At 44.0% G+C, this 14,313-nt stretch overlaps 1 protein-coding gene across 1 annotated transcript; it reads left to right on the top strand.

Moving 5' to 3' along the window:
* The first annotated feature begins 10,761 nt into the window (after positions 1-10,761).
* On the top strand, positions 10,762-14,063 carry LOC131458653 (proline-rich protein 2-like). Its single transcript, XM_058627853.1, has 4 exons — positions 10,762-10,789; positions 12,554-13,094; positions 13,154-13,245; positions 13,786-14,063. The coding sequence occupies exons 1-4, from the start codon at positions 10,762-10,764 to the stop codon at positions 14,061-14,063; spliced, it is 939 nt and encodes a 312-aa protein (XP_058483836.1).
* The last annotated feature ends 250 nt before the right edge of the window (positions 14,064-14,313 follow it).

Here is a 14,313-nt window from a genome sequence, read left to right as displayed (position 1 = left end):
AGAGGAGACAGATCACGTTTTTAACAGGGTTTTTATTGCCGATGCAGCTGTGCCGGGAAATAGCGAGAGCCCAGGGTGAGAGACAGTGAGTGGGGGGATACTGGCAGGAGCAGACTCACGATGCAGAATCGAGACAGGGAAAGGTTCCAACGGCCGAGTTGTGTCGTGGGGAATCCGGAGCTCTCGGGGAAGCAGGAGGTGTGGCGACCACTAGAAGAGCAAAAACAATCTGACGCTGGTGACTGAGACGGCAAAGGCTTAAGAAGGCTCCTGATTGCTCATCAGGAGCAGGTGAGGATGAGCTGCCACAGGTGTTGCTGATCACCAGCGTCATCAGTGTTAGTAGGTCAGCCACGCCTCCTGCAGAGAGGGGAGAGAGGGAGAGAGGGAGCAGCACGTAGGAAAATAACAAATAAGGATAATAGTGGTGGAGGAGAGTGGGATCGTGACACAAAGCACTTCAGTCATGCCTAAATTGCAAATGCCAACCACCCACCAAATGCTGGTGTTGGGTGGAAGAGGCCGGTTACTTTCAGACACAGACGAACATCTGAACTTTGGTTTTGATTGATATCACCTGCAGTAAATTGTAGAAAAAAGAAAAATTCTAAAAATGGATTTAAGAATAGAGCTCTTCAAATTAAGCAAAATGTGCGTCCCTACAGAGGTCCCTCACGGCCCTCCCATCCATGTCCTCTGGCATGGGATTGGGGTCCTTCCATCTCTCCTCCAGTGTGACGTCCAGGAGCCTCTCCTTGCGGATGGTTGCGATATTAAGGAGGATGGCACAGGCCACCGTGATTTCGCAGGCACGTTCTGGAGCAACCCTTGGGTATTTCAGACACTGGAACCTGTCGGTATTGGAGCAAAAAGACATTTGAAACTGTAGGGTTGTCTGTGCTTTAGTTATCCAAAAACCATCTCAATTTGTGCCCTGGTGGAATTGAGGGCACCGTTAAAGGCCTCCTCTGCCTCAGTCCCTGGATCGCTGTATGGCGTTAAAAGGTAAGGAAGACAGGGATAACCCCTGTCTCCAAGTAGGATACTTTCAACCTCCCCTGTACATTCAGACTGTGGTGATTTCTCCGGTCCACATAATCTCTTTCCACTGGTCCGGATGGGGCCACAATTCTCACATGGCTACAATCAACGCAGCCAAGGACATTGGGGAAGCCTATGTGGAAAAATGAAGGAACAACATCATCAACCTGTGTGCCACTTTACACTTTCCATCAAATGCATTTGAATGTCACAAACCTGCAATTGCATAGAATGTCTCCTTGATCCGCTGTGGGTCATGATGTCCAGGGAAGGTGATGTAGATGTTTATAGATGTTAAGGAACTGCTTCAGGGCCAGGTAGACTGCTCTTACCTGTAATGTGTTTGCTCTTTGTCATGTTTAATGTATACATATGAAAGATAACTATGGAAATTACTTTATTTAAATAAATATATTAATTCATTGCCATCTGTCATATCTGTCCAATTAGTCATGGCCTATGACAATATGACATCATGACATCATAATAGGTGGCGATGCTGGAAATAATCACAAATGAATAGAGGACATATAATTGTTACCTTTCTGCAAACGGTTGCCTTGCTCTACTTCTCAGCATCACCAACACTGTAGAGAAATGTACCGCTGGCAAAGAACCGCAGTGCAATACAGACTGACTGCACAGTGGTCAGAGACTGGCTGCGGCGAGTGACCCTCATAATGTGTGGTTCAAGCAAAAATTCACAATGCTTTGCCTGCTGAACCGGTACCTCTCCCACAGGTACGCATCTGTGTGGGTCAACGGGTTGGTCCTGTCCTGGAAGACCTTTGGTGCTGGTGGTGGTAGGAAGGCCCGTTGAATTATCTTCACTCTTCACTCACTGGGTTGTCAATGAATGGGCATGCCCTGTTGGAATGTCTCACTCAATCTGTCTTTCTCTTTGTCTCTCTGTGTCCCTCTCCCTCTCTTGAATGCACTGCTTAAATGTCTTCGCCTTTGTTAGTTGACCTCAATTGGCTTTGGCTTTGCCAGCCAATAGGAGGCAAGGAGGGAGTGTGGGGGTGGAGATTGGAGGGCATTTACATCTAATTGTGGTTTGGTGTACATATTCAATCTTTTATTTTCAATGCCTCAATTTCCTTTTATTATATTTTTTTGCTAATTAGTTTAATTTTGTATTTATTTGTGTCTTATTTTTTATTATATTTTATTTTGGTGATAATGTTCTTTCATGTACTTATAGATAATATATAATTGTTAGTATAAATAATTTCTTTAATACATTTTATTATATATTTTATGTTTTACATATTATTTTATCATTCCATGACAGTTGTGTGTCTCTGTTTCTGTCTATTGGACATTCTTTGATCATAGATGGTGCTAAGATTCACTTTTAGCCTGCTACAGACCAGGTTAGCCCAGCAGCATAAGTTACCATGGTTACTTGGCTGGCATTCACATTAGCCACCTTGGTGGAACAGGGTTGAGGCTCAGATTGATGGAATGGAAACCTGAGCCACAGTTATGGCTTAGCCATGGTTGAGGCTTAGCCAGAGACATATTTTCCATGGTTGCTGAGTTGGGGCCAATCTCAGCCACAATCTATTTGTTTACCATGTCATGTCCGGGGCTCCGTAGTATACAGCATGTATTTTATCTGTATGTTTTTATCATTTCAGAACCACCCATACTTCCATGAAGGGAAGAGGAGTAATAAAGACTATTGAAAAAAATAAAGAGGCATTTGGTGTCTTCTTAACACACACCCTTCAGTGGACCTGGCTTCACTTACCACACAGTCACCGCACCACCAGTGCTCGTTTTTGCACTTCAATTTATCATATCATCATCATCATCATTCACCCTCAGCTCAGATTTAAACATGCATGTCCTTCTGGCCTAACTCTGCTGTCATCTTCTACACATCTTTGCTAGCTCACATCTGAAACATGGAGAGCACAGCTACTCACAAGATATTTCTCACATCCATCTTCTCCCTATCTACCAGTCTGAAATGGTCAGTTAATAAAAATAAGTAACACATAAATTATGTGTGGTTACACGTCCAGCATTTACTATAACAGATAAAAAGAGCCCATGCATGTTTTGGAAACCATCATTTATGTCACGCACCGGCAGTTGTGTTAGTTAGCTTTTGTTCAGTGTCACTTCCTGTTTTATTTTGTGTTAGTTTTAGTTCAGTGTCTCTTCCTGTTTTACTTTGGTAAGGGGTTTCTCTACTTCCTGTGAGCACCTTGTCTGTCTTTTTCTGTGTCACCTGATTTCCTGATTGTGTTCACCTGGTGCTCATTAACCTCACTCCCTACATATACTGCCTTCTCCCATTTCCTGTTGCTGGAGTGTCTTGTGTGTATTGGTAGCGTCCGTACCACTTCATGTTCTGAACAAAGAAAGAGATCTTTTGTTGTTATAGTCTAGCTAAGGTTTTTGTTTGTTTCTCAGTTCAAAGTCAAGTTTAGCTTAGTGCTTAGCCTTTGTTTCAGAGCTGTTCCAGCTCACCTCTTGTTTGCTGAATTAAGGAGTCAATAAACCGTTCTCCTGTTTCTGGTCTTGTGCATTTGGGTCCAAGCTTTGTGAGAGTTCCTAACAATTTACTCTCAAAGTTGACAAAGCAACAATAACACGTCAACAAAAAAAACCAAATACATACAAAATGAACATTTTTACGTTTCAAGAAAGAACAATCCAATACCATATTAAAACAAAACTGTGAATGAAACAAGAACAGAATTCCCAAAAACTTATGAAACTACATCATGGAGGGCAGTTACCACCTCCTCCATGCCACTCACACAAAAAACGTTTGACCAAAGTCACTGTCCCTGAATTTGGGGCATTGAGGGGAATTCAGCACCCACTGCTGAATACAAGTGGTGCACCCCACCAGGCTCCTGCAGCAGGGTGCAACAATGATGCCATCCATCGCTCCTGCAGGAAAAAAAATTATAAATATTTAGAATAGTTTTGGTCATTGTCTTTTACCTGCTAATGCACACCAGGGGGGTATTCCATCAAGCAGGCTAAAGGCAAAGCCAAGCTTAAATGGCCAAGTCTGGCTAATATGAGTGAGAGTTCGGTTCCATCAAAGAGGCTGAGATTAGCCCCAACTCAGTAACCATGGAAACTATGACTCTGGCTGAGCCTCAACCATGGCTAAGCCATAACTGTGGCTCAGGTTTCCATTCCATCAATCTGAGCCTCAACCCTGTTCCACCAAGGTGGCTAATGTGAATGCCAGCCAAGTAACCATGTTAACTTATGCTGCCGGGCAAACCTGGTCTGTAGCAGGCTAAAAGTGAAGCTTAGCACCATCTACGATCAAAGAATGTCCAATAGACAGAAACAGAGACACACAACTGTCATGGAATGATAAAATAATATGATAAACATAAAATATATAATAAAATGTATTAAAGAAATGATTTATACTAATAATTATTTATTATCTATAAGTACATTAAAGAACACTATCACCAAAATAAAATATAATAAAAAATAAGACACAAATAAATACAAAATTAAACTAATTAGCAAAAAAATATGATAAAAGGAAATCGTCATTCTTTTGATGTAACAAGGGTTAGGGCCTCCGATTGATAGGAGATAGATGATTGATTTGCTGTCACCTGCATTCACTTACTGTAATAGGGGTCCTCGTCTCCATTGAATTGCTTGATTTGCTAAAATGATTCTAGATAAATAATAACTTTTTTACAATCAATAGAGCTGTCATATGATTATTTCCTATAGAATGATAACCAACATTGCATTTCTTCATGTAATAATCTACCATCAATTGTATGATAAATGTGATGAGTCAAATACTTTGATTAAATGTAGCCTATTATTATCAAAAATGTAGGCAAGGCTACTTTATATAGCACATTTTAGCACAAGGTGATTCAAAGTGCTTTACATAAAATAAAATGAAAATACAACAATTCAACATATAGCATCTGGGACAAAATACAGAAGTAGCACAAATACAGCATGTAAAAATGACAGGCTTAAATGAAAATGATATCAATTCTATACAATTGGCCATACAGGAAATAAATGAAAGCTATCCCATCGATTTGCAAAACATTCAGTTGATAAATGTGATGAATATCACTTTCTAACATTACTACTAGGGCTGCCAAACGATAAAATATGGAGAATTTCACATAAATTGCAGTGAAACAATAATGCTATTTTATTTATGTTCATATGAATGTTACTTATTAGGGCTGTCTTTTTGTTCTTTGGGGATTTTCCTTTTAATTTTAGGGCTTTGTTTGCATTAATAGGTCCACATAATTGATTAGTTTAAAACAAAAACCATCAAGAAATCAATTGGTAGATTATTGTCTACATATATTTTGTCCCTTTGATGGAGGATTTATATAACATGATGATGCTGAAATACTTCATTTTCTTTGTCACTTACGCATTCAGCCTGTCGGCAATATTCTGCCACGCCACATCCCTCGCTTTATTGATTGCGCGGTATTGCCCTTCTTTGGGATTATGTGGCTGTAATCCTCATATACCTCCATGAGGGGGGTTTGCTCCGCTGCAGAGAACATCTCTGCACGTACTTTTCCCTTGCTTTTTGGCATTTTTCACAGTTTCCTCGCTCGACTAGAATGGGCTTTTTATTTTCCCTGTGGGCGTGCACAAGTTGAGGCTTAACAGTTGAGGCTTGACTAAGCGTCAAGTGGAGCCAGCTGATTTCACTTGATGGAACGGCTTGGAGCTAGATTGGGAGGTGGAGCTTAGTCAAGCTTCAAGCTTACACCTAAGTCTGGCAATTCTTAGCTACGTTGATGTATTTGTATTTGTCCATAAATATATCTCTCTGTGCCTCTTTCCTTATTTGAACATACAAAGAGAGAATCTGGAACTAACTCCTGACCCCTGTCAAAGGCAGCACAAACAGAACATTTATAAATTAAATACGTATTTTAGTAACTGAATAGTTATTGAGGCTGTGCCTAACCTGCCTATAATGACGAGCCGACCATGCTTTAACACCAAAAGTCCAACATAAAGGTGACAGATTGTTATGAACCTAAACACTGCTGTATACAGAGTATTCCCTTATCATGTAGGCTACAAACCTCTGCAGACAAGGCACCAGAAGATGGCCTTGATGGAGGTGGCTTGGGCATCCGTCAAGGGCACTGTCCACCTCCTGTTTGCTGCTGCCAACTCGGTCTTGCATTGTCTGTGATATTGCTGGCAGTTCTTGGGCAGCCAAAATTTGTGCCTTGGTCACTCAGAATAGTTTTAGGCAAAACAAAAGTCAAAAAGAACTTAGTGAGAGCTTTCACAACCGGTTTTGCACTTAACGAGCGCAGTGGGATGGCCAGGGTCAGGGTACCGCAGCGCGGCACAAATCACCGTCAGAATATACTGATGTCCGGATTTGGTCCTACACAATCTACCAACACTCGGTCAAATGGCTCCCCAAGCACCGGGATCGGATGCAGGCGGACTGGACACACAGGTTGGTTTGGCTTTCCTACCACCTGACGTGGCCAGCTAAGCTGGAGTCATGTGCCAGACTCAGAATTTGCGCACGATAATCTGTTGGCACAACCACCTGATTAGCAACGTGTATTTTACTGGAGTCAGGACTCCACCGTCTCATCAATACACCATTGTCCAGAAAAAACACACAAGGTTGCCGATCCTCCTCGGCGGCTACAACAGAGGAGATACACAAAGTTAGAGACGGATAATTTCTCTGCGCATCGATCAAATTTATCTTGTCACTTTTAAACTTAGGTTGATTCCCCACACTAGCAAATCAGAAAAACACGAAGTCTCATTCGAGAGCGGCAGGACACTAGTCAGCATGAATGAATGATAAGCGGCTGTATCACAGAGAACTGTCACCGATACTTTACCAGATTCCTCGCCAGTTAAGGAAACAAACCCGTGTGAAACAAACGGCTTGAAACGAGGGTCAATTTCTGCGTTTATCTCTGGTTCAGGTAAAGGCTCGTACAGGAGGGGACGCGGTGTTAATGAACCCCACACCTGTTGGAGATTTACCATATGTATATTGTCCTTTTCCTCTAAGAGCTTGTGAACATACTGCAAGGACGCAGTGAGACAACAGAAGTAATGGAGGCGTCTGTCCCCATTCTTCCCCGTGTAGTTTGGATCGATTTCGTGGCCAATTCGCCTGTACAATATGGAGTTTATGAGCTTAATTTTCCTTTGTAATGTGCAAATAAACTCAAACTTGTGAAGTTTTTAAATTAAACAGGTAGACAAGACGCAGTCGATGTGGATTAAACTGAATTTTGAACTTCTCCTCCAGACAAATTCAAGGATGACAGCGTAAAACCATATATGTCCAGGTGTGTTCATATCAGGGGCGGACTGGCCATCGGGAGTATTGGGAGTTGTCCCACTGGGCGGGTCAGTCAGTGGTCCGGTACTTTCGGCGCAGTTGTTTATGTCTTGCATCCACCGCAGTGTTCCCCATCTAAACATTCATTTATTATTCATAATAAATTGCTGTTCTGTGTGTGCAATAAATAAATGCAGCCGAACTACATCTCTCCATCTGAAAGTTCTGAACTGCTGTCGTCCTCTTCACAGTCCTCCATGTCTTCTTCCAACACATTCAAGGAACCAGGGTCTGTGTCTATAAGGGCATGGGTGCTGGTGACTGCACTCAGTTTCTTTTGTAGAGTGTCTTTCTTCTGTAAAAGACAGCAGTGCAGTGCTCTGTATCCGGCCTCTGTCATATCCGTAGGAGTAGCTAGAGTGAAAATTGAAGAAGAATGTGATTTAAAATTAGGCAGACAAAGTTGGAAACATGTAATGTAGTTTGAATGCCAAACTCTGAGGCTGTGTTTTTGTGTAAAAAACAAACAGTAAGCTGGACTTATTAGAAAGGCTTTCAGATTTGATTAAAAAAAAAAATGTCAGTCACTGGGAATGCTCATCTTTAACAAATGGAATATTTGTAGAACATACTATGATTCTTGATGTTTTTCTCAGTGTGATGAAGGAGGTTGTGTTGTTTGTCAATTCTCAGACACTGATAATGCTGGGTCATCTCCTTCACAATGATTGGTTTCTCCTCTTCCATGCGCCTGACCAGCATGACCTGGTCAAAACGTCGCCGCTTCGTACGTAGGCTTACCATTATTTTGGAAAAGAGAACAGATGTGACAGAATCAAAACTTCCACTCGATATATCTGACCAACAATTTCGGGGTTGGGACAAGCATATTTCGAGGTTTATTTGCCAGGGACGGAAGCCAAGAATCAGATACCAGAGTTTACAATTGGCAAAGAAGAAGGGCGGGATCGCTCTCGCTTGTTTAAAAGATTACTATATAGCTGCTCAATTGAGGCCATTAATATGTTGGTGCAACCCAGAATACTGTGCAAGATAGAAGGAGATTGAAAGTGCTATATCAGAAGAATTTCCAATACAGGCGGCGATTGGTGATAAGGACAGGATGAATCATTTAAAGGAATTGGGTAACCCATGGATATGTTTGTCACTTAAGATGTGGAATAAGGTAGTAGCTCAAAACCACCAGATGTTTACACAAGGGGACTATGAATAGCTTCCAAAATCTGAAGGGGCAATTTGGCTTGGATAAGGACGATTTTTTCAGATACCTACAGGTCGGGCATTATATTAACAAAATACAGACGGGGTGTACACAAGCAGGCTGGGACACTATTCTGTTAAAAGTGTTTATAGAGGCTTATAGTTCTGGCTTTAACCAGAGGCTAATCTCAAGAATCTACAAGGGGTTACAACAAACAAAATGTGATTCACTGTATGTAAAACAAAAATGGGAACAGGAAGGAAACCTTTTTCGCTGGAAAAACCTTATAGGGTTTTTTTATCGCTCCAGCACAAAAGAGGCTACTACAAAAATTCTTCTGCATGCTGGCGACAGAAACTTACAAGCGTAAGTTTCAGCTCTCACACTCATTCTCACATACAAGTAAAGCAGTAATGGCAGCTATGAAAACCTAATGATACCATCCCTAACTATTATAATGCAAATACCTACATTGAAAAAGTAAAAAAATTGCATGCCTCTGCTCAATCCAGTATTAAGATACTATGGGTGTTCCAATCTGATATTGATATCAGTCCAATATCAGCAAAAAAAAGAGTATCGGATTACATCGACCTGCATCTAAAATCTCCGATATTAATCAATATAAGAATAATCTTATGTTTAAGGTTAGAATGTATACAACCCATTAGTTATTAATAAATGGGTCAGTTTTTCTCAGACCTACTGTTGCTGACTATTGTTCTCTGTTTGAGTAATATCACTTGATCAAGCCATTTCTTACATTCCATACTACAAAAACAGTATGTATGATTCGTGCTGATATGTTATCGAATCAATATTGGCCAATTTGCTGCTGCTGTTGTCATACAAGTTTTCCTATTTACTTTGCACTGTATGTTAAACCAATATAAACAGCTCTTTTCTAAAGCACACAAATGCCAACACTTAACTTACCATCTCCTTGTGCTTCCCAAGGCAGAACCACATCATCAGAGAGACTGCATGCTGCTTCTGTGTCAATTTTGTCTTCACCGGCAGCAACAGTGTTGTACTGGATGATCTTCTCACTGAGTTTCTTTTTGAGCTCACCCAGTCTCCTCCGTTTCCGTTGCCTTTTTTGCTATATAAATGCAGTCCATTTATCATCCATTTCACCATGAAATGACAAAATGTACATGTTAAAATACAGTGTACACTTCTTACTTTGACAAATCGCTTTGCCAGTGTCTTGTGGAGACTATCCACCTTCCTCTTGTTCCACCCCATGGCAAGCATTGTTATCATATCTGCTCTGCCTGTACAAACAAAACAGAGAATATGTAAATTCAAATCAATTTTATCATCTGGTGCTGTGTCAAAGCATGCCATTCTATTCTTATATCCAACCTGACTTGGTCATGTAATTTGTGGTCAGAGCTGCCCTTGAGAGGAAGCTGTTTACTTGCTCCACCTCCTCACCAACCATTCTGGTTTCTGCCACCCCATCTCACCTGCTCGAAAAAAATTGTGTGAAAAAGGGTTTCTGATTTCTTTTTTTTTTTTCATGTTTGTTAAATGTTTCAGATCATCAAACAAATTTAAATGTTAGTCAAAGACAACACAAGTAAACACAATGCGGTTTTTTAATGAAGGTTTTTATTATTCAGGGAAGGAAAAAAAATCTAAACCTACATGGCCCTGTGTGAAAAAAGTGTTTGCCCCCTAAACCTAATAACTTGTTGGGCCACCGTTTGCAGCAACAACTACAATCAAACATTTGCGATAACTTGCAATCAGTCTTTTACAACGCTGTGGAGGAATTTTGGCCCACTCATCTTTGCAGAGTTGTTGTAATTCAGCCACATTAGAGGGTTTTCGGGCATGAACCGCCTTTTTAAGGTCATGCCACAGCATCTCAATAGGATTCAGGTCAGGACTTTGACTAGGCCACTCCAAAGTCTTCATTTTGTTTTTCTTTAGCAATTCAAGTCTTCCAGGTCCTGAAGCAGCAACACAGCCCCACACCATCACACTACCACCACCATATTTGATTGTTGGTATAATGTTCTTTTTCTGAAATGTGGTGTTATGTTAGTATTATGATATAGTGTTACAAGGATTTGCTATAGGATGAGCTAAAAATGTTTGTTTTGTTATCTTTGAGAGAGGTGTGTTGCAGAAAGAACCTGCTGAGGCGGCGGCCGCGATGAAGCCGGTGTTGGTGAGGCAGACTGGTGTGCTCTCGTTTGAGCAGCAAAAGGAGCTGTTGCAGCTGCAGTTAGAAGTCGAGCGGACAAAACTGAGGGTTTCTGACCACGATAGCATCTGTTGTTGCGTCAGGGTCTGTAGCCGAGCGTGAGGGCAGAGACCTGACGGCGAGTCTGCGCCTTGTGTCAAAATTTAATGAGCGGGATCCGGACACTTTTTTCATTTTGTTTGAGAGTGTAGCGGAGACAAAACAGTGGGAAGACGCAGATAAGGTTCCCCTGTTGCAGTGTGTCCTCACGGGCAAAGCGCAGGAGGCATATTCGTAGTGATGGTGAGATGAAGTCTCATGAGGCATTGAACCACTTGAGCCAATTGGTTCGAGAAAGGGTTCATTTCTCAATTTCTCATCATAATATGGCAGGTTGTGCAATGTTTTTCTGAAAATGGCCTGGGCGTAATCAGGCAGAGGACAGTGAAAGTGCTTGTGGAACTAGGAAAAGGGCACATATTATGCTTGTGTAACTTGGACAATGATGTACAGGACAGGGGAAATGTCATTCATTTTTATTCAGAAACAATAGTTTCTCTTTTCTTTGACACAACCTCTCCGGCCTTGGAGAGAAGACCCTTTCACAAGGCACAGAAAATGCCGGCGTGCACAAAAAGGCAAGTGCAAGTTTGTATAAGTTTGGTTAGAGTAGTTTTTGCCTCTCCCAGTACTCCAGAGGGTTTTCCAGTCTTCCTATATTTGGCTCTGAAAGGTACCGCTGGATCTCCACAGTGGCATCTGCAGTGACATTTTGAGACCTCCTTGCCTCCGTGACGCTGGTGTCTAAACGATGCCACAGTTTGCTACCTAAGAGGAAACCACAGATCATGTTAGTAAGTGTTCTCATAGGAATAACTGATGTCAAAATGTAAAATAATAGATTACCTCCAGTGACATCATGAGAGGTAGAAGCCTGGGAATTTCCTCTCTGCTTTCTTGTGCCCTTATAATGGTAGCACACTCTGAGGTCAGTCGCTTTATAGCTTCGGTGGCTTTTGTTTGACTGAAAAATCCAATCACTTAAAATTGGGGGTCCAGGAGTGTAGCAAGGGACATGATGATCGACTGCAAAATATAAAGTTTCTCCCGTAGTTGCCTGATGAGCTGGTCTCCCATTTCCTTTCCATTTTTCTTTTTTTCTTTTTTTTTAACCTGTCCTGTCCAGTACCCAGGACATGTAATATGATTGACTGCATGCCTTTTGGTGTCGGACAGCTTTGATATGTGCAGGACGAGTCTGGGATACTCGGAACTGCAGTATTTTTATTTATTTGTTTTATGATTATGTGTTGCGGGCAGCCGGACCGGACAGGGGGACAGCGAGTGGACTGACAAGGGGATGGGGAGTGAACAGGGAGGAGGAAGGGAGGGGGGGTGAGAGAGAGAGAGAGAGAGAGAGCAAGGTGGACAACAGTATAATACATGGGTTAGTACCATTAAATTGAAATTATATAAAGGAGACAGAACATACCTGATAAGACAGAACATAGACAACTTTAGGATGACATTAGTGTGTTAGTAACAGGTTAATAACATTAAGCAGTTGAAATTATTTAGCGTATACAGAACATACTTTCAGATACAGTTTATATAGTAATTGTAACGACCACATCAAGAGAGTATGTCCGGGCTTACAACAGTTATATCAGTTAAATTTAATTTATCTAAGCGTGGTAGTGTGTGTGTGTGTGTGCGTGTGTGATCACGCATATCAGTGTATATGTGCAGGGGTTGTCATTAGGTGTGATTGGAATCTGGGTGGGGGACCGTGCCAATGTCCGGCCAGTCCCCAGCGACGGGCCGAAAATCATCCAGGCGCCTAGGGCGCCCAGTAGCCGTACAGGGCAGGAGAGGCCCACAGCCACCACCCCCAGGATAGCAACGCATCCATCCCGCAGGGGGCCAGTCGGAGGAATGCGGGGGGGAAGCCCCCCCCACCCAGAGTCGACCCGAGGGAGCCGATGGCGACAAGACCACGGACAGAGGCCGAACCATCCCACACCCAGGCAGGCCGCAGAGGCCCAGGGTCCCCACACCCAGAGCCCACCAGCGCCCAAGGGCAGGGCCAGCCCACCACCGGGGGGAGCAGAGCCCCCCCCAGACCGCCCACCGGGGAGGCACGGTCAGATACCCACCACAGCCACCCCCACTGCCCCCCAGAAGCCAACTGCACGCCCCCCAGCCCAGGGAGGGACAGGCGGAGGCCCACGTAGGGCCACCAGCCAAGGGGGCCCCCAGAGACGGAAGAGAGGCAGACTCCCGAGCCGGTCCAGACCCCCCAGGTAGAGGCGGGGCCAGTGGTCCAAGGACACGCTGCGCCCAACCCCGCGGTGCCCCGGAGAGGGGTCCCCCAACATCCTGGAGCATCTGCGCCAGCCGACGACCCCCGCCAGGAGCGCACCCACGACCACCACCCCCCACCCCAGCCCACCGGTGAGTGATTTGGAGGTGTGTGCGTGTGTGTGGTGTGTGATACGATGTATGTTGGTATCTGAGGTGCAGTTAAAATGGCGGAGGGAAATGTGGCACAGGCGTCCCACTGTTGGCAGACAGTGGAGCCGTCGATGTGTCTCTCACACACCAGGCCCTAATGTTTAACATGCGATAAAATTAGGGGAAGAGTGGCAGATCATCGGGGGGAATGGATGTGATGGTCCCACCCCCCGACCCCCCATCAGCTCAGCCACACACCCCCCCGGTGCCCTAGATGTGTGTGTTTAGATGTATCATCTGCGGTGGGGGGGGGGCGTAGGGGGTGGGCAAGAGTGCCCCCCCAAGTAGGGTGCCAGCTTCCTGACTGGCAGGGCCATATGCCCCAATCCCACCCACCCCCGGCCAAGAAGGGAGCAACCCATCCAGGCCATGGCACCCCATGAGCGCCGCCGGGGCGGAGGACCAGATACCCCCACATCCGACCAGAAGGTAGGCCCCCGGTGAGCACACCATCCCTGACGAGGCCGGACCCACACCCAGGCCACCACGGCATTACCAACGGCAGCAATCTCCAGACCCCGGCCCCGCCCACAGCCCAGGAACAGTCCAGACGAGGGGGGGATCACCCCAACCTCCACGGGCCCCCCAGGCCAAGGCCCTCCACCACGACCCCCGTAGGGCAGACCCACAGCCACCGAGGGACGGTAGACCCAGGGCCACCAACCCACACAGACCACCAGACATCCCCAGCACCCCAGATGCACGGCCCGCAGCACCACAGACCTACCAGGGAAGACACAGTCACCAACCCGCCCTAGGAAATATAATCAATTAGAGGTGTCCAGGTCAAATGAAATATAGGTAATTGTTTCTTTATGGAAGCAGTGATTCTCTCCATAGAGATGTGATCTAAAATTAAATTTCTGTATTGGTTTAAACTTAAGTTTCTCTTGTTTATCCAATTCAGGAGGATAGTTTTCTTGGCGATGCTTAGGCTATTGATTAATATGTGTGATTTTTCCATGTTTATATGTATTCCGTTTAAATCACCCAGTATGCATAGCATGG

Source organism: Solea solea, chromosome 4 (genome assembly GCF_958295425.1).
Source record: "Solea solea chromosome 4, fSolSol10.1, whole genome shotgun sequence".
In the NCBI taxonomy this organism is placed as follows: domain Eukaryota; kingdom Metazoa; phylum Chordata; class Actinopteri; order Pleuronectiformes; family Soleidae; genus Solea; species Solea solea.
Note: the sequence above shows the minus strand (reverse complement) of the source record. Positions and strands in the feature narration are given on the sequence as shown.